This window comes from Hibiscus syriacus, unplaced genomic scaffold (assembly GCF_006381635.1).
Source record: "Hibiscus syriacus cultivar Baekdansim isolate YM2019G1 unplaced genomic scaffold, ASM638163v2 tig00112857_pilon, whole genome shotgun sequence".
Taxonomy (NCBI): domain Eukaryota; kingdom Viridiplantae; phylum Streptophyta; class Magnoliopsida; order Malvales; family Malvaceae; genus Hibiscus; species Hibiscus syriacus.
In genome coordinates, this window is record NW_024063412.1 from 655166 (window position 1) to 681934 (window position 26769).

General features: G+C 35.9%; 5 protein-coding genes and 3 pseudogenes across 6 annotated transcripts in view; 5 read left to right on the forward strand and 3 right to left on the reverse strand.

The window, feature by feature from the left end:
• LOC120184163 overlaps positions 1–938 on the forward strand; it is a 27483-nt pseudogene extending 26545 nt beyond the window's left edge.
• Positions 1–9605, forward strand: part of LOC120184111 (embryo-specific protein ATS3B-like) — a 16566-nt gene extending 6961 nt beyond the window's left edge. The window contains exons 2-5 of the mRNA XM_039188667.1: positions 3272–3279; positions 8457–8600; positions 8721–8828; positions 9259–9605. Coding sequence (XP_039044598.1) covers positions 8478–8600; positions 8721–8828; positions 9259–9582 — 555 coding nt within the window. The 5' untranslated portion in view covers positions 3272–3279; positions 8457–8477 and the 3' untranslated portion in view covers positions 9583–9605. The remainder of the gene's footprint in view (positions 1–3271; positions 3280–8456; positions 8601–8720; positions 8829–9258) is intronic.
• On the reverse strand, positions 1108–3723 carry LOC120184109 (annotated as a pseudogene).
• Positions 4281–6740, reverse strand: LOC120184164 (annotated as a pseudogene).
• Positions 6700–7377, forward strand: LOC120184112 (CST complex subunit STN1-like). Its single transcript, XM_039188668.1, has one exon. It carries the CDS (start codon positions 6743–6745, stop codon positions 7220–7222), a length of 480 nt encoding a protein of 159 aa, XP_039044599.1. The 5' UTR covers positions 6700–6742; the 3' UTR covers positions 7223–7377.
• Positions 8460–25445, forward strand: LOC120184108 (probable protein phosphatase 2C 75). The gene is made up of 5 exons (XM_039188665.1): positions 8460–8600; positions 22168–22603; positions 22778–23128; positions 23227–23332; positions 25041–25445. Exons 1-5 carry the CDS (start codon positions 8584–8586, stop codon positions 25358–25360), a joined length of 1230 nt encoding a protein of 409 aa, XP_039044596.1. The 5' UTR covers positions 8460–8583; the 3' UTR covers positions 25361–25445.
• Positions 10854–15813, forward strand: LOC120184106 (DEAD-box ATP-dependent RNA helicase 7-like). Of its 2 annotated transcripts, none has more exons than XM_039188663.1 (14): positions 10854–11366; positions 11801–11935; positions 12031–12171; positions 12300–12411; positions 12612–12682; positions 12797–12951; positions 13052–13163; positions 13263–13364; positions 13448–13508; positions 13579–13747; positions 13825–13921; positions 14070–14164; positions 15066–15196; positions 15557–15813. In XM_039188663.1, exons 1-14 carry the CDS (start codon positions 10869–10871, stop codon positions 15796–15798), a joined length of 2121 nt encoding a protein of 706 aa, XP_039044594.1. In that variant the 5' UTR covers positions 10854–10868; the 3' UTR covers positions 15799–15813. The 2 variants fall into 2 exon arrangements, with proteins under 2 accessions (XP_039044594.1, XP_039044593.1); XM_039188662.1 differs by having other exon boundaries at positions 10869–11366; positions 15066–15199; positions 15560–15813.
• LOC120184107 (alpha-L-fucosidase 1-like) lies at positions 16631–19297 on the reverse strand. The gene is made up of 3 exons (XM_039188664.1): positions 18725–19297; positions 18405–18644; positions 16631–17338 (listed from the first exon to the last, which is right to left on the reverse strand). The coding sequence occupies exons 1-3, from the start codon at positions 19264–19266 to the stop codon at positions 16654–16656; spliced, it is 1467 nt and encodes a 488-aa protein (XP_039044595.1). The 5' UTR covers positions 19267–19297; the 3' UTR covers positions 16631–16653.
• Positions 25446–26769: the final 1324 nt, after the last annotated feature.

A 26769-nucleotide genomic window follows, 5' to 3' on the forward strand; every position in this document is an offset into this window, starting at 1 on the left:
AAAGGGTTTGGGTTTTACTGGGTCAGTTGATCGGGCCTGTACTGGATTGGGCCTCTAATGTAATTTGTAATATATATATATATATTTAATAATAAATAATAATAATAATATATTATATTAATAATTTATTATTATGAAAAAATTAATGTCTACACTCAATATCGATCAAGAGACAGAGGTGGATGTGAATGACGACTTAGCGAGAGAGTTGCTTTCTACATGCATGCATTGGAAGGGACGGGGCTGGCATTCGAGAAGTTCCAGTCGATGGGGCTGCCGTTCCTTAGGCCGCCGGACTATTATGTGGAGATGGTGAAGACAAATGCTCATATGCAGAAGGTGAAGGGCAAGCTCTTGGCGCAGAAGAAGCAGATTGAAGAGGCTGAAGAGAGGAGGAAAGCGAGAGAGGCCAAGAGGATCGCAAAAGAGGTTCAAGCTGAGAAGATGAAAGAAAGAGCTAAGCAGAAGAAACAAGAGATTGAGGAAGTTAAGAGGTGGAGGAAACAAAGGCAGTAGAGTGGCTTCAAAGAAGGAAACTATAGTATGCCGGATTTCAGTTTCGGAGAAGGTAAAGCCTTGGAGAGGTCGAGCAAGAATCGGCCCGGGGTGTCTCGAGGAAATCGTTCGGGAGGGAAGGCAAGACAAGGTGGTGGCAAGTTTAATAATAAGAACAAGAAAAACAGGGAGTTCCAGGTTTTAAGTTCGGGTTCAGAGGAAGGAAAGGCTTGAATAAATAAAACACTTCAGAAACAACGAACGATCTTCGAGCCTTCAACGATGGTGGTGTTTCTGCAGGAAACAAGAAAAGGAAAAGGTGATTTTAGCTAGGACTTATTCTCACTTCAGGGCAATTTTGTTAAGCTTTTGCGTAAATTTTGAAGTCATCTTTAATTATGTTTTGGATATATCTTTAAGCTGTTTTTTTCGATGCTTTAATTTGTTATCTTGATACTGGGATTTGATATGATAGTAACTAAGATCTGAGATCAACTACTTCAGTAACACGGGTCATACAATGATTTTGAAATTTTAGTTGATTCATAAAGCATGCTTAGAATACACCATACACTGCAAAGAAAGCCGGTTACGACCCGACTCCGGGTCGTAATGATTAAAAATCCTACATAAACCTTACAAGACAGTACAACTTGGAGTTGAAACCTTCATGATCTAAACATACTTTCCGTTTTCCCATCGGTAAGAAGACAGATATGTTATATTGGTTTTGGACAGCATAAACGATTTGTGTCCGAATAAAATGAAACAATGATGATTAATCGTCTTCGAGCATACACATCCCATCAACTGGAAACCTTACTGTGATAGACTATGGTCTCCTGATTCATCTCCGGTTGAAGATGACTTACTGCCAATGGCCGAACTTGTATTACCCTGGATAGGGTTCAAAGTATCTAAATTGCCTCCATTGAATGGGGAGGTGAGAATTGGCTTGACTCCACCGTAGGACACCTTAATATCTGCAGATGATGTTGGCAAAGTGGTAGGGATCACAATTGGCACTGCATGTACGATTATATGTTTCTTGTGGTTCTGTTCCTGCTGGTGACCTGGTATGAAGCTGCCGACAACGACCTGTTCACTCAAAATCCAAGCGATAAGGAAGATATTAGACAGTGACAGTAATCGTTGAACATATGCTAGTATTGTCCAACTTGTCAACCAGAAACCTAAGAAGTTTTTAACTATTTAATCACCTGCACTGGACCTGCAGCCACTAAAAGACCAGCAAGTCCCCCACCTAGAACACGACCATCCGGACCTGCCAAAGAAATACTCATCCCACCAGATCTACTCTTCGTTACACCGTTGCTAGTAGGCATAAATGAACCGGACAAGGAAAGGATCTCAAAATGTCCCTGGACAACAACACAAGGCAGCTAGATCATTACTCGGCCAGAAAAAGGTGAAAACAAAAAAGCTAGAGGAGAATGGACACACCTCGTATGTCAGCGTACCACCGGATGAAGTAGTTTGACAAAGGGTAACGGTCGAAATAGTTTCGTTTGCATAAATGATGCATATAGCATGATCTCTTTGCTAAGAAAAAGACATCACCTTCTTCGTAACATCCTATAACAGTAATAACAGAAGTAATACCATCAACAAAGAGAATATATATTACACATATTGAAGTTTATTCTGTTCAAAATTTCGAAATCAAATATATAAATGAAAAACTCGATATGTTACTAGGCATACCTCGCCAGCATTGACGGTGATTATGTGAGGTGTGAAATTCGCCCCGGCGAAATAGGCGATTTTGTCACCTGTATAAATACTTCAACTCAGTGGAACAAAAATGAATCAGCAACTCTTTTACCAGAGTCTTGACATCCAAGTTAAGTCTCGATCCCCACTCTCCATTCAAATCAACCAAAATTCACACGAATTGGCTCAACACTCGAACAAAGGTTCAACATGTTCTACACGACCTATAAACCATGTTCTCCTTAAATCGAGGCATTCCCGAGACCTTCTTAAGGGTCAAGAGACAAAATCTCAAAATAAAAAACGACACTAAACACACTGAAAGTACAAATATCTTTCCTATAGAGTGTGTTAGACTTAAATCTAAAATATTGTACATGAAGGTGAGACCGGCACCTTGAGCATCATTCTGATATTTTGCTGCCTGTGGAAAAGGCAGAGTATATATATAGTAGTCCGGACAGGAGACAGATACTCCTAGTATTGCGAAATCAACTCGTCTGACTCAATAACCACCATTGATTCCATTTATGGACTAGAATCAGTTAAATCGGTCCCACTCCTATTTCAACTCTTCTTAAACCTAAATCAATGAATTCTACCTTCTAGCTTTTCTCGCTACTAAGTTCAAAGCTCATAAATTTTTCCATTCAATTCATTGCAATCAAAACTCACGGTACCTGCGTTGCTTTCAAGCTCAAACTTATGTGACTTTTTGACTGACTCAACCGGTCGTCCTCTCCCCTGTTTCCACGGTGGAAACTCCCCCGCCAGGGGAACCGAAGACGATATCGGCATCGGAGACAACGTGACCGCCAAAGACCCATCGGCTGCGTACTTTCTTGGTCTGCCCCTTTTTTTCTTCATCTCCGACGCCGGAGGAGGTGCTACCGTTGGCCCCACAGAAGGGACTGTGTTTTCCCTTAGGGGTGCCACGTTGTACGCCCCGGGACCTTCATCTCTTTCCACAGTGACTCCAGGCATAGGTCCCTCTTTGTCGCCCATAAATGTTACAGTCGGAAAGAGATAGAGAGAGAGAGAGAGAGAACAGTAAAACCCAACTTGCTAAATCCCTAAAGCCCCTGCAACCTGCAATTGAAGATTGAAGTTATTTTTCAAATTTGAGTGGTCAGAAGGTTGAATAAAGCTAATTTTCAAGGGGGGAAACATCAAAAAGAGAAAACAGAACTTGAGCTCAATTACAGAGCAAGAAACATAAAATAGAAAAACAACTGTTAAAAATAATAAGCAGAAGAAGATAAGAACTTAGATTAGAAACTCAAAGATCAAAAGAATGCCAGATTTATGAGCGGAAATTGAGCTTACTTTCTCCTACAATCACAATGTTTAGGCTTAAATCTTCAACATTTATGAGAAGAAACAAGCTTGAAAATGCTAAAAAAAATCAACAAAAAAACATCAATAATTACAGAGAATAAAAATGCAAACTTTTTGGCATGAGGTAAGAATTTGTTTAGCGAACAATAATTTAGGGTTTTGCAGAAATAATTTAATATTGTGAACTAATTAATAATTAGTGTTATTTTAATTAAAAAATTCAAATTGGTTAAGAAAATGCTTTACGTCCGTTTTGGAAATTTAATAAAGGTAATTTTTTTTTTTGCATCGATTTAAAACCATTATTTAACAATTTAGTTAAAATAATATTATGAAATATGCAAATTTAAAATGATTACCATTTTCACTATCTTTTATTTATTAATTCAGTAATTTAGTTTAATAAAAAAAATCTTTCTACACCGTAGAATATTATGAATTTCATTGTATTCTTCTTAAAGTGAAAATCTATGTTTAAATAATAAAGATAATATTATTTGAGATTAAATATAATTAACTTAGATAATAAAAACTAAACTGATAATTTATGTATGGTATTAGACTAATAGTGAAATTTTAAAAAGTACAAGGACTTAAAAGGATTAAGGAAACCGAAAAGAGTGAAATTTTTCTCAGGAAAATAGATGTCAATATTACAGTCTGTTATCCCAAATTCTCTTCTCTAAGGGCAACAGGAATACATACATGCAAGGGTATAAACAAAAGGACTAGCTGTCCTTTAACTTTTCTCATACATTTCACTGAACTGAATACGTTACAGTTTTGTGTTACGGAAGCACAATCATACGGGACTTTCCGGATTCAAACACATACCAATTTGCTACGACGAGTTCCGATCGCCCTCGAATTCTCTTCTTATAATTTCAAGCACGAGTTCGTTCCAGGTATCAACAGGACCCGGCATGCACCAGTGCAAGCAATCTTGAGGGAGAGGCCTTCCGTCCGGACCCCGTTTATTCATCTTATTCGGATCCGGGCTCCTATACAGGCCAGGATGCCCATCGTGACGGTACCCGAAGATTCGGGTAACGTCCATGAACCTCAACTTGGACTTGTTTGTCGCCTTCTTAACGGCACGTTTGAAACCCCAAACCTGTTTTTCGTGCATTATATTTGTAAAACCATTCTCCACCAGTTCACCAGGTGCAAGGGGGTTTTCTGTTCCGGTACACGATCCGCCTGTATTCCAAGCCTCGCCCTCGTAATGATCCGGAGAAAAGGTACGCACGATAGTAAGGCCGGTGTAATTAGGTTGTGTAAGAATTGCAGATAGAACCGTCTCAACAGATATTCCAAATGCTTCGACATTGTTGACCTTCATAGGACGCGATTGATCTGGCCACCATAATTGTCCTCCCACAATCTCATTGTTCAAGACATAGACAGATTGTTTGGCAAACCAATGGCCAGAAGAAACGACAACTACATCAATATTTGGGATGAATTCCATGAATTTATTATCACGAGCATCAAGATGAAGCTTTGTAACATCCTCTGGAGCAAAGTCGTTTTTTTCAGTAGTCTCTTGGACAAGCCAAGAGGACCATATCCGGACAATCATTACAGATGTCGACCTGAAATACCATCGTTGCATTCTTCGGATCCCTCGGTTTTTCGGAACTTCAACCTAAAATTATAGCATAATGTTTTTCATGAGAAACCATTCAAAAAAATAGAAATAAAGATGAACACAAATAAAACCTAGTTTCACACACTTTAAGGTACAGAGTTAAAATTACTAAAATACTTGCTGATGGTAATAATATTCAAAACCACAAGAGCTACAAACTCCAGGCTCTGAAAAAAAGGGTTAACAGAATCAATACAATACCCTTGGTTAGAAAAATTACGGTGAAAAGTTTCAGCAATAACAGATTTTAAAGTGGGACAACTTTTGTCTTGAGAAATAACTGGGATTTTAAGAATGTAGATGCTTGCCTGCCAGAGAAGACACACCATTGATTCCATCTGATTTCGGGCAACGGAATCACCGATGAAAGCAAGTGTTTTTCCTTTCATCAACTCTAGAAACTTCCTGGCATCGAATCTGGGGAGGTCACATTTAGAGGGTTTCCAAAGCCAATTCTCATATTCCTTGTCCGGCCTCCCATTACCTTTGGCAATTCTGCATCTGTGTTATGACAGGGCAAGAGTTGTTGGTTTACGATGGTCCCTGTGGATCGAAGAACCACTTCCCGTTATATAGGTCACAACCTACAGAATAATCAATCAAAATGAAAATCAGAATTTCCTTGGGCTATCTTTTAAAATTAAAGATTTGAGGGTTAAGTTTATTTTGATTTATTAAAATTAGGACCAAATTGATATAATATATAAGTAATAGTGACCAAATGTGTAACTATGCCAAACATTTTAATGCCACATCATATTATCCGTTAAATATTAACGAAAAGTGGCTCAATTGAATGTATTTAAAAAATTGAGTGACCTGATTGACAAAATTTCAAAAATATTGGTCAAAATGAAAAGGGGCATAGTTAGGTGGTCACTGATATAGTTTACCCTTTGTTTTAAATAATTTATCTTTAAATTTTTAACTAATTTATAATCATACGTTGAGTCATTTAAATTTAAATTTTTATAAATTAAATTAATGGTGCTTGTCGTTAGTGGTGCTCGTTGCTACTTGTCTAACACTGTTGAATTTTCCTTTCAAATTAATAAAAAATACTAACTCATATAATTTTTTTATTTTAGGTTGGTTGTTGATTTGAATCTAAGAATTTCCTTTTAGTATTCAAATTTATATTCTCTCAGTGAAAAATGTAATGTATTTTATAATAATAAACTTAATATTTTTTATTTTTTAATAGAAATGAAAAGGAAGTTATTTGAGATCAAAATTGATATCTAATATTAAAATCATGGTATTATTAGTAAAATTGATATATTGGATTTGAACTTAAATTACAATATCAAACTCGATTGGACTTCAAACATTAAACAAAAAGAGTAAAGAAAATAAATTCAGAGATTAAAATGTAGATTTGTAAACTTTACAGGGACTACGGAAAAATTAGACCACATATTAGTCTAGCAAAAAATATAAAGTAGGCCTTTCTGGTTCATGGGCAAAGGCTTAGGTTGGACTAGACAGAGAAACCGGTCTTCTTCTCATATTGTCCAGCCATCGATGGCACAACAGCCGCCGTCGATGTTAAACGTCCATGTAAGGCTACTAGGTTTCAGCCTCCGGTCAATAACTCCCTCCCCCGGCTGCTCATCCGTTTTCAAACTCAACGGCAAACCAATCTCACGCGTCGAAGTACTCGGTGTAGTCACTTCCCGGGACTGCAAACCCAACAAATTCCTCCGATTCACGCTCGACGATGCCACCGAAACCATCACCTGCATACTCTGGCTCAACCACCTCAGTTCCCATTTCTTCTTTGACCGCCAACCGGGAACGCTTCGGGTTATTGCCGATTTAGCAAAGCGCTTTGCCGACGATCTCCAGATAGGGGAAGTGGCCAGAGTGCGCGGCAACGTCGGCAGCTACAGGGGAGATTTGCAGGTCACGGTTTCCGATGTTGTCATTGAAAGTGACCCCAATGCCGAGACCTTGCATTGGCTGGATTGCATTAGCTTGGCTCGTCTCTGTTACTTCGCTTAGCTCTGGTAAATTTCAAAAGGCTTTAAAGCCCAATGGGAGTCGGTGGTTAAGAATATTGTAAGAAAACTTTTGGGCCTGTTGGTTTTCGTGTAATAAAATGGGCTATGTCTTTTTGTTGTTAGGTTCTACGATATGTTATGAATTGGTCAAATTTTGGACTTGGTCCCTCTACTTTACTGGAACGTGAATGGACCCGGACTAGAATTGAAAGTTTGCTATGTATGCCCTGCCTAAAGTTCTATATTTATGTACGGATCAAAGTTTAGTTTGATTGGTATTCTTATTATAACATACAAACGATTACAAAAGTAATTAAATTATCAGTTTTGATCTATTTTAGTATTTAAATTTTTAATTTTATTACAAATATGCTTAAATTTTAGTTTTTGTTTTATTTTAGTATTCTCGCCGTTAAAAACTTTAGTTTTTGTTTCATTTTAGTATTTCGTTCAAAATTTGAAGTTAAGTTTTTTTAAAAAAATTTAAAAGTTTAGGTACTAAAACAGACTAATCCTAATAATTTATGTACTAAATGCGTTAAAGTTTTAAAGACAAAGTATTAAAATGAAATAAAAACTAAATCTTATATATGATTTTAAAAATTAAAAGTTTAAGTATTAAAACAAATTAAATCTGATAATTTAGATACTAAATACGTAATTTATCTTAATATTTTTTCATGTAACAATATTTTAAGGTTTTTTTTAATTTAAATATAATTTAAACAAGATATAATTCAATTCCTCTTTAATCTAATTCTATAAATTAAACCGGTGAAACTAGCTGTCCACGTCAACAAACGTAGTCTCTTTGTACACTTAATCATACAACTTCCTCGGAACCGCATGTAGCTTAAAACAGGCGGCACCACAAACGGTCAACCTCATTTGTGTACAAAATTCATAAAAGGTAAAATTAAGAATAGATTGTCATATTATATAAATTTTAAGAAATAAAATTATTATTTATATAATATTATATTGTCCATTTTACTAAAAACTTAATGATTAATTAAAGTAGAATGAACACAGAACACCCAACGATAATGACTAAATATAAAAAAAAATAGTTTAATCAAAACAAAGACACATTAGTGGACTTTGGTGACCAAATATGTGGTTTACGCTAAAAGATAATATTACCTTTCCTTGGTTTCACCTTCGTAAATGTGCAGGGTTTTTAATTTGCTTTTAATTTTCGCCCATTCTTATCGACCTTCCATCCTCTTGAGCAGAAAAAGAGTGTATTTCCTTCAATGAAAATGAGTAAAGCAGCCATTGTTTTCCTGTACTTTGGTTTCATATCCATCCTTTGTGAAGCCAAATGGATCAGAGAGAAGCCTCAAGCTTCAGAGTCCTTCAATGTCAGCTATATACAGGTACCTTCACTTTACCAACAAACCCATTGTCAATGAAATTCTCGTATTCATGTGTTTAATTTGTTCTTATAAATCAAATGATTTCACCCCAATTTCTTATTGGAAAAAAAACGATGATAGAATTTGGGGAGCTGTTCATACTCGGTGGTTTTTACAACGAGCTGTTCATCAACCGCTTACACTCGAGATCAAATCAGTATCGCTTTTGGTGATGCCTATGGTAATCAGGTTCGATTCTTTTCCACTTTCCCCCAATTTGATTTTTCAATATCACGGTCGCATCTATCCAAATAACCTATTGCTTAATTTACTAGCTACTGGTTTTTGCGTTTATGTGAATTAAGACGGCTTTGTTTCTGTGAAATTTACGCTGTTTTCCCTGACGAACTTGCTGTCGGTTTACGATGATAGCTTGTTTTCGGTCAAAATTTGCAAATTTCAATGGAGAAAGAAGGGGGAAATTTGTGTACGGAATATAGTGTTCTTTTTAGAGCAGTATGTGTTTGATGAAATTCCAGTTCGTTTTTACACCTTGAAATCATGGAGGTTTATCCGGTAATCTTAAAAACAAGTGTGTAAAACCATTTTAGCAGATGTGTTCTTGACAGATGAAACTGATACGTAGAAAAATGATATTGATTGCTTCTTTGATAATCAGATATATGCTCCGAGGTTGGATGATCCGTCGTCTATGGCGTTTGAACGATGTTCTTCGGATACATTTGAGATTAAAGGACCGTGTGCATATCAGATCTGCTATGTCTATCTCTATAGAACCGGACCAGACGGTTGGAAGCCGGACACGGTGAAGATTTATGGTTACAACTCGAAGGCTGTTACTTTTTATTACAACATCTTCATTCCAGGTGACATTTGGTACGGATTTAATTATTGCAACAGTGCGTCCTCTTCACCTCGACGGATTGGCCAGATGTCGCACTTACTCGTGATTCTATCGTTTGTTTTCTTTGCACTTGTGTAACCATGGGCTTGCCAAAGTCCCGTTAATGCCGGGAAAGTTTGTGGAATGTGATATGAACTGCGTAGCGTACGCCGGTGTTAACGTTGTTTTTTTCTCGAATATGTTAGCTACTTGCACTGTAATTCATTCCTGTTAAGAATTCTAGACTGTTCTCTTCGTATGCATATCAGTTATAGCTGTTCCTTGGCTCTGAAAGCCAGAATTGTGACCAGGGATGGAACATCGGGAGGGGCCGAGTACCTAAGAAGCAATTTAACCAAAAACTTTTGGGATGGCCATGGCCCCTCTCCTCCCCTATGTAATTCCGTCTGTGTGTGGTATATATTTTGCATGCATATTTTGAATGTTGCAGCTATAATGTTCGGGTTAAATACGATTTTTTTTCAATTTTAAGTCATAAATCTTTTTTGATAATAATTTTATAATTTATATTTAATTAAATAATTAATTTTAACACTAGTCTAATTTTAAAATTCTTTTTATTGGTAAAATATATTCTCAAGTTGCTATACAGGGATACATTTATTTAAAATATAATATATGGGATGATATATGTTTTCATAAAATAAAACATAGAAGGACTAAAATGTAAGTTTCATTTTGGTGATCATTGATGCAGTTTATTGAAAGTTTGAAATGAATGATTTTGTGATAATTACTAGTGACGAGAATATCACGTTTTTAGAGATATGAGGACGTTAATCTCACATCAAAAAAGAAAGTGAAGGTCTTAGACTTTAATATAATGAAATGCATATCATATCATATATATCTTTTGGAAAGAAGATAATAATCTTGTGTCCAATCTAAATAGTCTGAGTTTAACGATGAATATCTGTAAAAATCAATGATTCAAATTGAATCCATCTCGAAAAAATATAAAAAAGTATAAAGTATTATTGAGTAAAATACACATAAAAATTATTCAATTAATAATAAGAGTATAAAGAAATTATTTGATTTTAAAAAACTAAAAACAAGTCAATTAATTAATTGAATTATTTGTTTGTAATTTTTTAAATGTAGTGACCTTTTCATAAGTTCACATAGTTGAGATATGGATAGTGTATTTTACCCAATATTATTATTATTATTATTATTTTATTTTGTTCTTCCTCTTTCTCTCCCGCGTTTAACTGCCACATACATTTGCACCGAGAGAAACAAACTCACTCGCTGAGACATTCTCGCACTTTTTGTTTTCTTCACAGATCTGAAAGACTCTTTGATTTAATTATTATCATGATTATTCAAAGCTTTTGAATTTTTAGTTCGTAACAAAAAACATGCCTTCTCTAGCTTTATGTGATCTAAAACACAAGAAAGAAAAGAAAAAAATCGCTCTAAAAAATCCAGAAATCGAGAAAAAAGCGAAGAAACTGAAGGAACCTAAGATCAAGGAAGAGGAAAATGGTTTGGAGGTGAAGGATAGTAAGAAGAAGCGAAAGGCGGCGGAGCTCCACTTGGAAGAGGATAGCGAGACGAACTTGGAGGTCTTTAAGCCGGTAGATGTGAAGGTGAAGGTGAAACTGAAATTGAAGGAGAAAAAGAAGAAGAAAAACAAAGCCAAGGTGGAGGAAGAGGAGGAGGATGACGATGAAGAAGAAGAAGAAGATGAAGGTGAAACTGAGGATCCGAATGCGATTTCGAGATTTCGGGTCTCGGAAGCGGTTAGAAAGAAACTCGAGTCGAAGGGGATCGAGTCGTTGTTTCCTATTCAGGCCATGACTTTCAATGTTATTCTTAATGGAACTGATTTGGTTGGCCGCGCTCGTACTGGTCAGGTGTGATATTCGTTTTATTGATAAATGTTTGCACTTAATTTTTGACTGCTAATTTCTGATCTATTTTTACCGTTGTATACGTATTTATCTTTTGATAAGAACGATGATTTCCTTTTTTTTTTTTGTAAACGCAAGGTTTCCATGTGATGAATCTGTTTCTGTAGAATTAACTACCTACTACATAATCTCTGGAATTGGATTGATATGATTTATGAAGGAACCTTTTTGTTACAAAAGAATACATGTGAAGTGCATGGTTTTAATCGTTTTCTCTGTTTTCCTTGTTTAGAAGTTTAACTGTGATTGATGCATCATGGCTGAAAGCTGTGTTGGCTTGGTCGAAATTTGTTCAAACCATTGTTGTGCTTGTGAGACTCTTTCTAGAAGTTATCATCTTAAGTAGCTCATTATTAACGTCGTTGGCTATCGTGCAGGGTAAGACACTGGCCTTTGTGTTGCCTATATTGGAGTCTTTAACCAATGGACCTGCAAAAGCATCAAGGAAGACTGGATATGGCAGGGCACCAAGTGTTCTGGTACTTTTACCAACTAGGGAATTGGCTAAACAGGTACAGCACCACAAATCTAATTCTCTGGACATCAGATTCTTTGATAGTGCCTTTTTGGTTGTGAAGTTTATCCTAACTAACCCGTTTGTTTCTAGGTTTTTGAGGACTTTGAAGTTTATGGCGAGGTTTCGGGGTTGACATCAGGCTGCTTATATGGAGGAGCCCCCTACCACACCCAAGAGATGAAACTGAAGAGAGGAGTTGATATAGTTGTTGGGACACCTGGCCGCATAAAGGTAACCTGTTGTCGATATTTATTGAAGAGATTTTGTTAGTTTTAGAGATGTCATTAAACTCAAAATCTATTGTATTTAAATACTTTTACCATTTGATGATGATAAATGTGCTAGTACAAATGTTGCAGGATCACATTGAGAGGGGGAATATTAACCTAGGTTCATTGAAGTTTCGAGTTCTTGATGAAGCGGATGAAATGTTGAGAATGGGATTTGTTGATGATGTTGAGCTTATATTAGGTATTCATTTTTATGACTGCTGTTTTACTTTTCCCCCTTAGGTGATATAATTTTCTCTACTTCCGTATTAGAGATGTAGAACTTATTAGAAGGTTATGCACCGACATAGTTGTACCTTTATTCCAATTATTGACACCATTTATACCTGCGTGCATCACTCTACTATCTGATTTTCTTATGGTAAGTAGTTAATTTTCCAGGCAAGGTAGAGGATGCAAGTAAAGTTCAGACACTTCTTTTTAGTGCCACCTTGCCGGACTGGGTGAAGGGTGTATGTTTCTCAACTGTTTTCATGCATATTAGAAAATGAATTAAAAATGCAACTTGGATTTCTTCCTCTTCATTTACACTTCTAGTCATGAACTTTATTCCTTTTCATTACCAGATTGCAACAAGATTTCTTAAAACAAGTAAGAAAACTGTTGATCTTGTTGGTAATGAGAAGATGAAAGCTAGTACAAGTGTAAGGCATATTGTCTTACCCTGTTCTAAGTCAGCAAGGTCACAGCTGATCCCAGATATTATCCGTTGTTATAGCAGGTTGGTTTATGGTTTTCAAATAATTTAGGGCGATAATTTGGATTACATTTGATGATTTGGCTTAGTTGTTTTCTTCATTTCTCATGCGGATATAATTCAGCGGTGGACGTACAATTATATTCACTGAGACAAAAGATTCTGCTTCTGAGTTTTCCGGTTTATTGCCTGGATCCCGTGCTTTGCATGGGGACATACAGCAGGCCCAACGTGAGGTAGAGCCTTATCTAGAGTATATAATTTTTCATGCTTTTGCTCGAGCAAAACGGATCCTGTTGTTTTACAATTTCTCATTTTTGGTACAATGCTTGCAGGTCACCCTTAATGGGTTCCGGTCGGGCAAATTCATGACATTAGTGGCTACAAATGTTGCAGCACGAGGGTTAGATATCAATGATGTTCAATTAATTATCCAGGTATATTTGGATACTCAAGTTTTTCAAAAGTTTGCGATATGTTAGTGATTCCTTAATGTTTAATAGTATTGAGTCTATTACAGTGTGAGCCTCCTCGTGATGTTGAAGCATATATTCATCGGTCTGGACGAACAGGGAGAGCAGGTATATACCATAAGTTAGCTTCTTTTTTCTGAAAAAATTGAGATGATACTGAGAAGTTACTAAATTTCAGGCAATACTGGAGTTGCTGTTATGCTTTTTGATCCTAAAAGGTCAAGCATATCAAAAATAGAAAGAGAATCTGGTGTGAAATTTGAGCATGTATCTGCTCCTCGGCCGGTTGATGTTGCTAAATCTGCTGGTGTAGAAGCGGCAAAACTAATAACAGAAGTCTCTGACAGGTACACTTGCTAATGATGTTATTTTATCTCTTCTTTGTAAGTTGTCAACTCCGATCTTAACCTGTTTTAGATTGCAGTGTAATCCCTGCCTTCAAGTCTGTTGCTCGGGACCTATTGGCAACGTCTGGACTATCAGCAGAAGATCTACTTGCCAAAGCACTAGCCAAGGCTGCAGTGAGTTTTCATCCTCATCCATGCTTGATCTTTTGATTCTCTTTCATATTATGAATCATATTTACTGTTTGTTGGATTGTTCAAATGACGATTTACCTCTGGTTTCCATTTTCGGTTGAAAAGACCCAATTGTTGCATGATTTTTCAGGGTTATTCTGAAATAAAGTGTAGATCCCTTCTAACATCTATGGAGAATTATGTTACATTACTTCTTGAAGCTCGAAAACCCATTTACACACTTTCGTAAGTTTATGAAACTTTTTCATTTGTGTACCTTTGTAATTGATATAATGTACGCAAAGAGAGCGATTACATCTCTAGCAACTTAAGGACTTTAAAATTCTTAAAAACAAGGAATTCTATTCTCTTATTTCAAATCTCAAGATACTTCTTTGTTTCAGTGATCTCAATGAACACTAACATTTTTGTTTAATAGCTTGAATTAACAGTTGAAAACAGAGACTTATGAAAAAATTGGGGTTATAAAATTGAGTCTTTTAGAGGGAAGTAATACTCAATTTCTATTATTTTCATTGCTCTGAAAAAAGGCTCTATCTAACTAAGGGAAGGAATGATCTTTTCTCTTACTATCCTTTCATTTCTCTTCTTTCTGCAATCCAAACATAGGATAAGAGTTGAAATTAAAGTAGGTTAGCTCCGCATTGGTTTCAGTCATATCGGTTAGTGCACACCATTCCAATAGTAAACCGAAACATCAACCTCTCAATTCTGCTTCAGTGAAAATTTTGATTAGTATCGGTTGCACTGCACCGACTCATTTTGCTCAATTCATACCGGCTGGAATAAGTGCACTGGCTGCTGCATGGCTAAGGTTGAAATATCAGGTATTAATAAGGTTAGCAAAACCTAACTATATAAATATGAAGTAGTAACTACAATATCATACGAGAATCAAATAGTAACTACTTAGATGATAGAATTCTCCCATTTGAATGTGTTATCCTAACTATATGAAATGATCTAAATCTATAATGTCATTCTAACCATGTTGAAATTATTTGTTTATTTGTATCTTGGATACAATTAATAGTTGAATTGAGGAAATTCCTAATGTGCACTGCACCATTAATCTTTTATTTTTGTTGTTGAAATCTCTTAGTTTGATTCGTTTTTCATGTATCAGGTATGTTTTTGGTGTGTTGAAAGGATTCTTGCCTGAGGAAAAGGTTCAGTCAGTGCAGGGTCTGACCCTTACTGCTGATGGAACGGGTGCAGTCTTTGATGTTGCAGAAGAAGATGTGGAAAAATTTCTTGCTCGTATTTTCCCTCACTTTTCTCTACTTCCTGCTTTGATTTATGATTGTATTGAGACAAATTAGTGTTGAGGGATCTCTCGATTGCACCTCAGAGAAGAGTGCAGGGTCTGAAGATCATGTAAGACGTGGTATGTTCTTCGTAATTTACCTTGCGATGGCAAGGACCGACTTACCAAGTCAAAAAATCTTGGAAGACCAATTGATCCTGCACTATCCCATAAGAGGGAATTGTGGTGCATCACTTAACATTCTCATTATTTTGATTGGAGCATCATTTCACCATATAATGTGTAAATGTTTCTCTTACGTAAAGGGTGCTGGTTGATCACGACACCTTCTATTTATTGCCTTTTGGATTCAGGTGCTGAAAATGCAGCGAATGTTACATTAGAGGTGATGAAGAAAGAATTGCCACGTTTACAAGAGAGAGATCAGTCAAGAGGGAGACTCGGTGGTGGACGGGGTGGTTTTGGTGATCGAAATGGTGGTGGTGGTAGGTTCTCTGGTGGCAGAGGTGTCCGAGGAGGATTTTCTGATAGAAGAAATGATAGATTTCCGGGTGGTGGTGATCGAGGCCGCTATAATAGCAAGAAATGGTGAGGGCATCAAATTGGAAATGGCTGGTTTTGTAGGCAGAATTTTGCCTCTCAATCTCTATTTTATCTTTTGTCCTTCAATTTATATGATTATTCAGTGTTTCTTTTGTGTTGGTGAAGATGTAATTGCATCTAAGCATGTACTCTTTGCCTGCAATCACTGCATTTAACAGGGAGAAACATAGTTAGATAAATTTAAATAAATTAAAATTTTGAATATTTAAATAGAGAAAAAATATTTAATTTGAAATGTAAATAATTTAACAAAAAACTATATCCATTATATTATTTAATGTAGTTTAATATCATATGAATTCTATTTTTAAATATTTTTAGTTTAAATTTAAATAAAATGAAATATATATATATATATATATATATATATATTTGTTTTAATTTTTTTATTAGGTTGGGGTAAATATAAGACAATATTTATTTAAAGATAACTTTCAACTTTTTTTTAGGCATTGAACACTCATAACCATTACTTCTATGGCACTCGAACTTGGATCCTCAAGGAATAATTATAAATCATTTATCATGAAGATCACTTAGTTCGTGTATTTATGTTATTAATTTTAAAGTAGTTTAGTATTGTATGTACTCTATTTTTAAATACTTGTTAATTTAAGTTATGTAAAACAACAAAATTATACACTATTATTTTTTAAAATAGAAAATTATACACCAATATATAATAACTTTTAAAAATTAGTTTGATGTTTAGGCTTGTATATATAAAAATAATACTAATAATTATTTGATTTGATTCAATATTGGTATTTGGTAGCAGTGCAATATCAAAGCCAAACGATATTTCAAATGTCGATTTGTTTTCAACCAGATTCATTATTTATTACTAAAAAATAAGCTGGCGACCCGGTTTCCAATACGGATCGAAATGCAAACCGACAGAAGATATCAAAGGCAATCCCTTTGATTCCTTTATTATGATCCTCACATCACCACCGTGAATCACCTCTCCAAGCCTATGAAGCCTCTTGTATCCAACGGTGGTCCCTTCCACAAGTTCCTTGCCGTCTACGTAAATCCCATGCCGCACGATCCTTTGACCCAATCCAATCGGTTCTTGGATTCTCACCACATTGAATCCCGTCCCTCCATTGGGTACCCTCATTTCAATCCAATGGTTCCCATTACTATCTTCACTTGGTGACCAGTATGTCCAAATATGATCACTGTCCAACACATTCTCCGGTCCAAAACCTCCACCTCTGCCCCCTCTTTGGCTGCTGGCTTTTACGGGACAGTTCTCGGCCAAATTGATGGAGAATATAGTGTCGATCGCGGTCCGGAATTGCTTCAACCTGTGAATGTCGGATTCGGATATGAGACCGGTCGTATTGGGTGGTACATTGAGTAACATGACGCAGTTTCGACCGACCGAGTTGTAGTAAATCTCTAGGAGCTGGCTTAGTTTCTTTGGTGACTCCGATTTGTGCCAAAACCAACCTTGTCGGATTGATACATCACACTCTGCGGGCAGCCAATTGGTTCCTTTGGGGTCGCCCGTGTTAAGATAGCTGCATTATTGAAGTAAGGATGCTGTTTAGTTGGGAATTTGGCCACAATTCTCGCATGGATTTCTTTATTGCTAGAAAATGATACACCTCCTAATCAAACAAGGTAGGTATTTTATTATTGGGAAACGATACATTTCCTGATTTTATTGGATTATTTTTGGGTAAACTACAAATTCAGTATCTAACTTATTAATTTTGATCTTTTTTAGTATCTAAACTTTTAATTTTTTCAAAATCATACCTAACGTTTAGTTTTTGTTTCATTTCAATACCCACTGTTAAAAACATAACACGTTCAGTACCTAGATTATCAGTTTTGGTCCTTTTTAGTACCTATACTTCCAATTTTTCCAAAAATTAGAGTTAAATTTTTAACAGGTGTATTAAAATGAAACAAAAACTGAACTTTATGTATGATTTTGAAAAAAATAAAAAATTTATATACTAAAACATATCAAAAATTGATAGTTTAGGTACTAAAAGCATAATTTACCCTTATTTTTTTAAGATTTGAAGTGGGTTTTAACCAATTTTTTGTAGTGGAGAGTTAGAATTGAAATATAACAAGATCCATTAAGTAAGATTCGGGTTCCAATACTGATGTTAATGAATACTAAGTTAGGAAGATCGTTCTAGTCTCTGTAATATCTTATTCGGATTAGTCGATTATATCAATTTTACGTCGAGACAAATTTAAAGGAGATGAAACAACACCAAAAATCGAGATAACTCAAAAACAATAAAAAAAAAACTTTTATTTTCAGGTCAGGACCGAAACGGAAAAAGAATTAACTTACCCATGCCCATTCCTATGTAGTGTCCACTCTCCATAAATTAAAAGGACTAATTTTTTCAATTTTAGTAAGTTATAGAGATAAAAATCATAATTAGGCCAGTAATTGAGCAAGAAAAGGTTAAAAAGGTTACTAGCAATGGAGAAAAAGGAAAAGGCTTTTCCTTGAATGAGTAGTTATTCATGCTAATTAATGTATTATTATCTTACTTGCAAGTTTACAGTTACTGTTCCGAAGTAGGAAATAGTTTTTGAAGTTTAGAAGTTGCTTACTCAATAATGCTTGCATTTCCAATTGACAACAAGGTACTATTGATGGTCGACCAGCTCGTGTTTCCGGCGAATCCGTGCTCGTTCCCGACCCACCGGACGTCGGGACCGGCATCCGAAAATATATTGATCGAACTCTGCAACTCTCTGGCCATTGCAAACCAATCCGTGAAGTAATAAGACATGTTCTTTGCATTTTTACCCTTAGCTCCATCGAACCATATCTCGTTAACACTCCCATATCTGCCGAATCCAAGGCCGTAGATTTACGTGAAAGATCAATAAAGCTAAAGAAAAGAAGGTTTTTTATTTTTTTATCTTACTTGGTGAGCAATTCTTGTAGCTGAGCTAAGTAGTATTCGTTGTACTCCAAATCATGACCGTATCTTCGATCGTGACGGTCCCACGGTGAGAGGTACAGCCCGGCGTCGAGACCGGAAGCCTCGACGGCCTTGACGAACTCGTGCACTACGTCACCGTGGCCATTTTCCCAGGGACTCGAGATAACCGAGTGATCAGTGTAGTTGGAAGGCCACAAGCAGAAGCCGTCATGGTGTTTGGCAGTGAGGATCATTAGAGAAATCCCTGCCTCGGCGGCTACGGTGACCCATTGGCTGGTATCGAGACCGGAAGGGTTGAAAATCGTGGGGCTTTCCTCGCCGGTGCCCCATTCGGAGTCCGTGAACGTGTTGACACCGAAGTGAAGGAACATGATGAGCTCTCTCTGCTGCCATTTGAGCTGGGAAAATGTTGGAAGTGGTAGCACCGGAAGCGGCGGCGTTGCGACATGTTCTTGCCGTGAAATGGCCACATGTGAGAGCTCAAGTACTGTGATTATGCACAAAGAACACCACAACTTAGCCATTAAAGCTTATTGTCCCTTCTTTTTGTCTTTCCAACAATCATTGCCCGTCCTTTTATATGTTGATAATGGAGAGGTGAGGAAGTTTTATATTCTAAAGATTCACTCATCAAAATTATATGTGTAAATCGATCGTAATTAAAATCTTGAAATCGAGAGAGTGAAAAAAAAATCAAATATTTTAGCTAACTAAATTAGATGTGATAAAAAGATAAATGAGGGTGAGATTGTTGGACAGAGAGAGGAAAGTGATGAAAGAAATGAAGGCATTTCCTTTTGGTTGTTTCTCGAGTGAATTGGGGACAGCATCACGGGTCGCATTGTAGTGCGCATGAAGTTGAACAATACACGTGTAATTCACCATCTTCTTCCATAGAATGACAATGGAATGTGTTTTTATTTGGTATAATTTTTACATTATTAACAATCCAAATATAAAAATAAATTTTGATATTCAATTTATTCGGTTTCTTCAATCGGTCCTTTTTGAGAATTTGGAGCCCAACTGTGTTTCTTAAAGATGGCTTGTGAAGGATTTGGATTGACATGAAATATAGCGCAAGCTAATTTTTTTTTTGTGGATCTCATCTAATTGAATCTGGAACTGCTCATTCTGATGTCACTCAGTTTCAGTCACTTGCAGGAGCTTTGCAATATTTGACTCTTACCCGACCTGATTTATCTTATAATGTTAACTCTATATGTCAATATATGCATGCTCCTACTACTGATCACTTCCGTGCCTTGAAACGTATTTTTACGATATGTTAAGGGCACCTATCATTATGGCTTACAACTCTCGCGAAATTCTTCTTTGACATTTTTTGGTTATTCTGATGCAGATTGGATTGGCTGCCCTGTTACCCGACGCTCTACAACAGGCTATGTTGTTTACTTAGGCCAAAGCCTCATCTTGTGGTGTTTAAAAAAGCAAACTATTGTTGCTTGTTCAAGTGCTGAAGTCCAATACCGTGCTCTAGTTTCTGTTTTGCTGAACTTTCCTAGACACTTCAGCTTCTTCGTAAGCTTCATATCACACTCCCCTCTCACCTCAGCTAAAGCAACCTCCTCCATAGATGATTATGGGGATATCGAAGATGAAAAAAAAAATCCATTCTTCGCAGAATATATGCCTGAATCCACGCGATTCGGACAGACACCTCCCCCTGCAAGACATCCTTAATGAGAAAACATTATTCCAGGTCCTCAAATCTTTCAACTCCTGTCCCCTCTCAGGCTTAGGCCGACAAATAACCGTCCATCCAATCAGAGTCCCCTTGCTGCAAAATCACCATTTTTCCGTTTCATCAACTAAAACGTTTACAAATTAAACTCTGTCTTGTGATCCTTCTGCCAATTAGCATAGGACACACGTTGTCAATTAGGAAACCCACAACTACCAAAATATGCAGCGGTAGGTCTAACAAATCTCGAGTGAATTAAGCTCTACTTAATTAACTTTGATGGCATATTTCATTGAACAAAAAAAATATTGATATTATTTTTTTCAATTTAATAGATTGTTGGTTGGTTTAGTTGAAAAACCAACCTAAACAAAATTATTGGAGCAATCATGACAGTATAACCAGCTGGATTGATTCGACCAATCAGCCTAGGTTTTGTTCAACTTAGTTATGATTGTTGTGACGTTAAAACCAAACGCAAGAACATGAACCACGCAATGACACTATCCTCAACGTATCAAATCGTGTCCTTTTAATTTTACTTTTTTCATCATATAATTTCATTTGTGTTTTTCATTATATAATTATTGATTAAATACAGTAATTTTATTTAGTCATTAATAATATATATATTTTATAAACGTAATTATACGAACTCAAAATTTTAAAAGAGAATAATATTCCTTTTAACCATAAAGATCCGTCAATAAATTTCATTAATCGTTAAGTTTTATACTTTAAATTTTGTTTGATTTAATTAGAAAATCTTACGAAACAACTCTTTTGATAAGAAAAATAGAATAAAAAGAAGGAACTAGAGATATATGGCGAACCATAGTCTCGGACGACACAAATCTTATCGTACATATTGAACTCGTTGAAGATTATACTTCTTTAATTGAATATTATTTAAAAATAATGGTAGATTAAGAAATATTTTTAAGGATGACACATATATATTAATTATTGAATTTTTTTATGATATAGATATAAAAAAAATTTTAAGAATGAACACCCATAATAAAATAAGCATGTAATATAAAGAAAATAATTTAAATATATGTCTTACAACATAATTTTCCTTTACAATCCTTATAAATTAATATTACAGAGTAAGAATACATGTAAATCAGTTAAATGCGAAACTCATATATAATTATATTTTTCTATTATTATCAGTTAAAACGTTTCCATGTGGGCCATCCCCTTAACTCAACAAATATACACGTGTCAGTCTTTGATATCCCCACTTGGTTTGCTTTGAAGAGGTCGGGCCCTCCACTTATCGTATCTCCTTTACACGTGTCGGATTTTCTAGCATCCAGATCCTTTTGAAAACGTTTCCCGCCTAATATATCGCGATACAAGAAATTGACTTGACAAGGAAACAATGAAAAGAGACGTTCACCGGGCAAAAAGATAAAGCGACAGGCTATACACGTGTCACGATGGAAGCAAATGGTTGTTGGTCAGGGGTTGCATCCCGGGCAGCAGCTTCGCTTGAATCTAGCTTTTGCCCAGTATAAGGCTTTCAAGTTTAAACACGAGAAGTACAACATAAACGCTACACGTTCCCCCAGTTTGAGCAAAAAAAAAAAACTAGTCTCTTTTTGAATTTTGATGCTTTGTTGTTTATTTTTATTTTTTGAGATGATCTGTTGAGTTTTTATTTATTGAAAAATGTTAGTCGGGGGAGATTTTCAATGACGGAGTTTTGTAGCAGAATGTGGAGCGAAGAGGACGATGATACGCCGGTGAAATGCCGGCAACGGCGGAGGAAGAGGATCGAGTTGAGGAGGCATGCGGCAATCTCAGCGTCCGGTGCTGGACCGTTGCGGAGTCCGGGCCAAACGGAGGGCTCTGGAGAGAGTTCGGATTACGTACGCGAGGGGAAGCGGATACGCATGCTGGAGGTCGCCGGCGATCAGGTAGTGATTAACAGAACGCATACTTCTTCCGGTGAGGAGGAATCGACTGCGGTGAAGACGGTGGCGAATTTTAGTATCGGGCCGGTTTACGGAACGGTGTCGATTTCCGGGAGGTCACGTGAGATGGAGGATGCCATATCTGTACGGACCGAACTCTGCCGGCCTGATATAAATCTTAAGAGGCCGGTTCATTTCTTCTCTGTTTACGACGGTCATGGTGGTTCTCATGTAAAGTTCTCTCTCTCTCTCTCGAAATCAAAGAATTTTGTGGGGAAAATATTCAAGAATTTAAAAAAATGGCGATTGCTCATGCTTTTTGTTAACAGAAACACATGTGAATTTGTCAATTTCACTATCTGAATTCTGGTCATAGCTTTTCTAAATAGCCTTTTCCTTCTGCAGGTGTCAGCACTGTGCAGGGAAAAGATGCACGTGTTCGTAGAGGAAGAGTTGATGCGCGTGAAATGCACCGGAGAGAGCGAACGTGGGACAGACAGCAGGTCACAAGAGGAGAGCTGGAGAAGCGCTATGAAAAGAAGCTTCGAGAGGATGGATGTGGTGGCAATGAGCACGTGCGGTTGTGGAAGCGTGGGACACCGTTGTGGGTGCCACTCGATGGAGGTGGCCCTCGGTGGGTCCACCGCCTTGACAGCCCTGTTGACGCCGGAGCACATAGTTGTAGCCAATTGCGGTGACTCACGCGCCGTCCTCTGTCGCGGCGGGAAGGCCGTTCCTCTGAGTTTCGATCATAAGGTTCGTTTTGTGAGAAATGCCGATTGACATTTTCTGTGAGGTCTATTATCTTCTATATTACTATTTGATAGTATGTTGGATATTGGTTTTGCTTTCAGCCGGACAGAGCAGATGAACTTGCACGGATTGAAGAAGCTGGAGGTCGGGTTATCTTTGTTAATGGAGCACGAGTTGAAGGCATTCTTGCCATGTCCAGGGCAATAGGTAAGGTTTTATTGATCTAACACTTCTAGGCTTGAGATCGACGGAATGTTCATGTTTGTTCGTTTAATTTTAACCGAACAAACAAATGAAATTTTTTGTTCGTGTTCGTTCATTAAGAAATTTAACTTGTTCGTATCCGTTCAGATTCGTTCTTTTAAATGATAAACGAACATAATTGAACAAATATAAAATTAATATGTTTATATTTGAGAAGAGTTTTTTTTTCCAAATAATTTTAGGATATATATATATATATTTAATTGATTTAGTATTTTTTTTGTTTTAAAATTTATTAAGTTTAAAAATATTAATGGGTTTAAGTTTAAAACTTAATTAAATCTTTATATTTTAAACGGATTTAGAGTATATAAACGAATATATTATCGAATGTTCACGAACGTAAATAAACGAAGACGCCTTTTATTTGTGTTTGTTCACTTAAATAAATGAATATAAAATTTTATTCATGTTCGTTTATTAAATAAATAGACGAACATAAATAAACTTTTCATCGAATGATCACGAATGATTCATTTAATGTTTGGTTAATTTACAGGCCTAAAGACTACATCCAAGTGGCATTCTTACGATGTCCAGGGGCAATAGGAAAGATGGATAATTACATCTTAAGAAAAATATACGCACACATTTGTAAGTTGTAAATACTAGGTATTCTGTCTTAAATAACTCGAAATCAACCGAAGTAAACATTTGTTACTTGTAGATACTAGTAGTAGTGGTGTTCAAAAAGCCCCGGAATCGTTAACCGTAGCCGTTAATTGATATAATTGTTATATTTAATAGGTTAATTAGCTGAATAATTAATATTAAACGGTTATGGTTAACTGAACAGTTAAAAATGATTGTTAACGATTAAGGTTACAGTTATAAATTTTGATAATTATATTTTAAATTTATTATATATTTACAGAAATAACTTAATACAATTTTCTATTATCTATAATATATATATATATATTTATTTATTTAATAAAATTTGTATACAAATAATTTAATATATATATTTTCATCATTTTTATATTTTATTTTCTAAAATATATAGAAGCATATTTACACCAATATAATTATATGTTTATTGTTAGGTACTAAGATATTTGGAGATATACATAATTATACTGGTATAAATATGCGTTAAGTGTTATACTTTTTTATTTTATTAACTTACATCGATGTAAGTATGTGGTAAGCTATATATTTTTTTGTAGTATGAATTATGAAAAAAATTGATAAATAATTGTAATAGGGGTTAACCTATAACCGAACTGTTAACAACAATTAATCGTTTTTTAATGGTTAGATTACGGTTAGAAAAATCTTATAACCGTTATAACGGTTAACTGATCGTTTAAGTTAAACGGTACGGCTAACCGTCTATGAATAACCCTACCTACTAGGTAGTCCTACTAATTCCAAATTCAGAAGCAACTTGAAGTAATTAGGATTGAGTAGTAATATCTTGGTTAAGTTCAAGTAATTCGGGGGACATATGATAATGGAACCACCAAGATTTCTCTTTTGTTAGGCCGAGACTTTTAATTTGTTTGTTCTTCCTAAATGCTCCTTATCTATAGGATTCCTATTGCTCGCGACTGTCGCAGTTGATTCGAAATTGTTTCATTCGATGTCTCGTGTTTTAAATAGTAATGCCATGAATGCTTAAGCTTTTAATCTCCGTGATTCCGAGCAGGAGACAAATACTTGAAACCGGTTGTGACATCGAAACCGGAGATAACATTCACAAAGAGAGAACCCGAAGACGAGTGCTTAATTCTCGCAAGCGATGGTTTGTGGGATGTCTTGTCTAGTGACATGGCTTGTGAAGTAGCTCATGAATGTCTTAAAGAAGGAAGCAACGGTGCGTTGAACCCGACCCAGAAAGATGAAGGGGCTGAACCGTTATATCCGTCTCGCAGCGTGCTTGCCGCCACGCTGCTTGCTCGGCTGGCTTTGGGACGAAACAGTTCGGATAACATCAGTGTCATAGTTGTTGATCTGAAGAGAAGCTGAACAACAAACGGAAGTGGAAGTAGAGGTAACCCAAATGTTTTATATGAACCTTGCATGTAAATGACCCATGCATGAATCATGATGATAAAACACACATGCATATTGAATTTGGCTCCAAGATTATGTTAGGGCCTTGAAATTAGGGGTGATTTTAGGTGGAATTGGCAATGTCATCGTGGGAGTGCCATATGAGTATATGAACCCTAACTTAAGGTGTGGTGGAATCTATCTTATAAACACGATCATAAAGGGTTTGCTCAAACATCGCAGCCCCTATTGTTTAAGTACATGTGGGGGAATATACCTTCCAAATGTGAAAAAATGGCTATTCTCATTAACAAGTTGGGCCACGGTTCCTTCTCATTAAGGTGCGGGGTCCGTCTGATGACCTTGAAAATATTATTTTTTTTTATAGAAATCGGTTAGTTTTATTTAAAATAAAAGATATCTAGAATTACATTGAAGATGTACGAGCATAATTGTAAACGTACTAAATTATAATTAGGAATTTTTCATATAATCATTAACACAAAAATTAGACACTTATATCACACAAGGATCATAAAATGAAAAGGTTAAAAAACCTAACTAATGCTCAAATAAAATAAAGATAGGAACAAATCTTACTACATCTGTAAACGAACCACAAAAAGGAATGAAACTACTTAAAGATTACCGACTAATCACAAACAAGAGTCGAGCGATGTGAGAAATCTATGAATTAGCGCAAAACATGTATCCAAATTAATTCGAAAGTCCAAAGCAGAGAATGTCAACATGATAACAAATTAGCGTCAACTTGATTAGTCATGACAATTTTAAAATCCAACCTTGTGAAGAAAGATAAACGAAAACAACGGTAAAAATCGTAAGCTACCGAAAGACAGATAAACGTATCACAAAGGCAGAGATAAAAATGTCATAAAGGTAGAGAATATGTCACAAAGACATAATTATTCTTATTAAAAATTAAAAAAAACAAAGAAAAATGATAATGGATCGACGGCAACCGACATCAAAACTGGTGTTGTCGTTGGTTAAACAAATTTAAAGAAAAAAATTAGATTAATCAATAAAATTATTACAAATCGTAAAGAAAAAAAAAAGAGAGAAGAGAGAGAAGAGAAAGAATCATTAGATTTTTTTCCCCAAATATTAAATATTTTTTTAAAATTAAATAATTTAACATCTCCAAATATTTGATTCTATTTGTTTCCTTCCCGCATTCATATTCATAGGGTACGTTATCATCAACAGTGGTTTGTTTGATTCTTTTTCCCTAGCATATCCATTTAATTAATGTATTTCAACTTTGGATTATGAGTTTAGTCAAGTCGAGTCGAGTTTTTGTTCTACTTAAAGTCGACCTACTATAATACTCATCCAATCTTATTTGGGTTTAAATATAT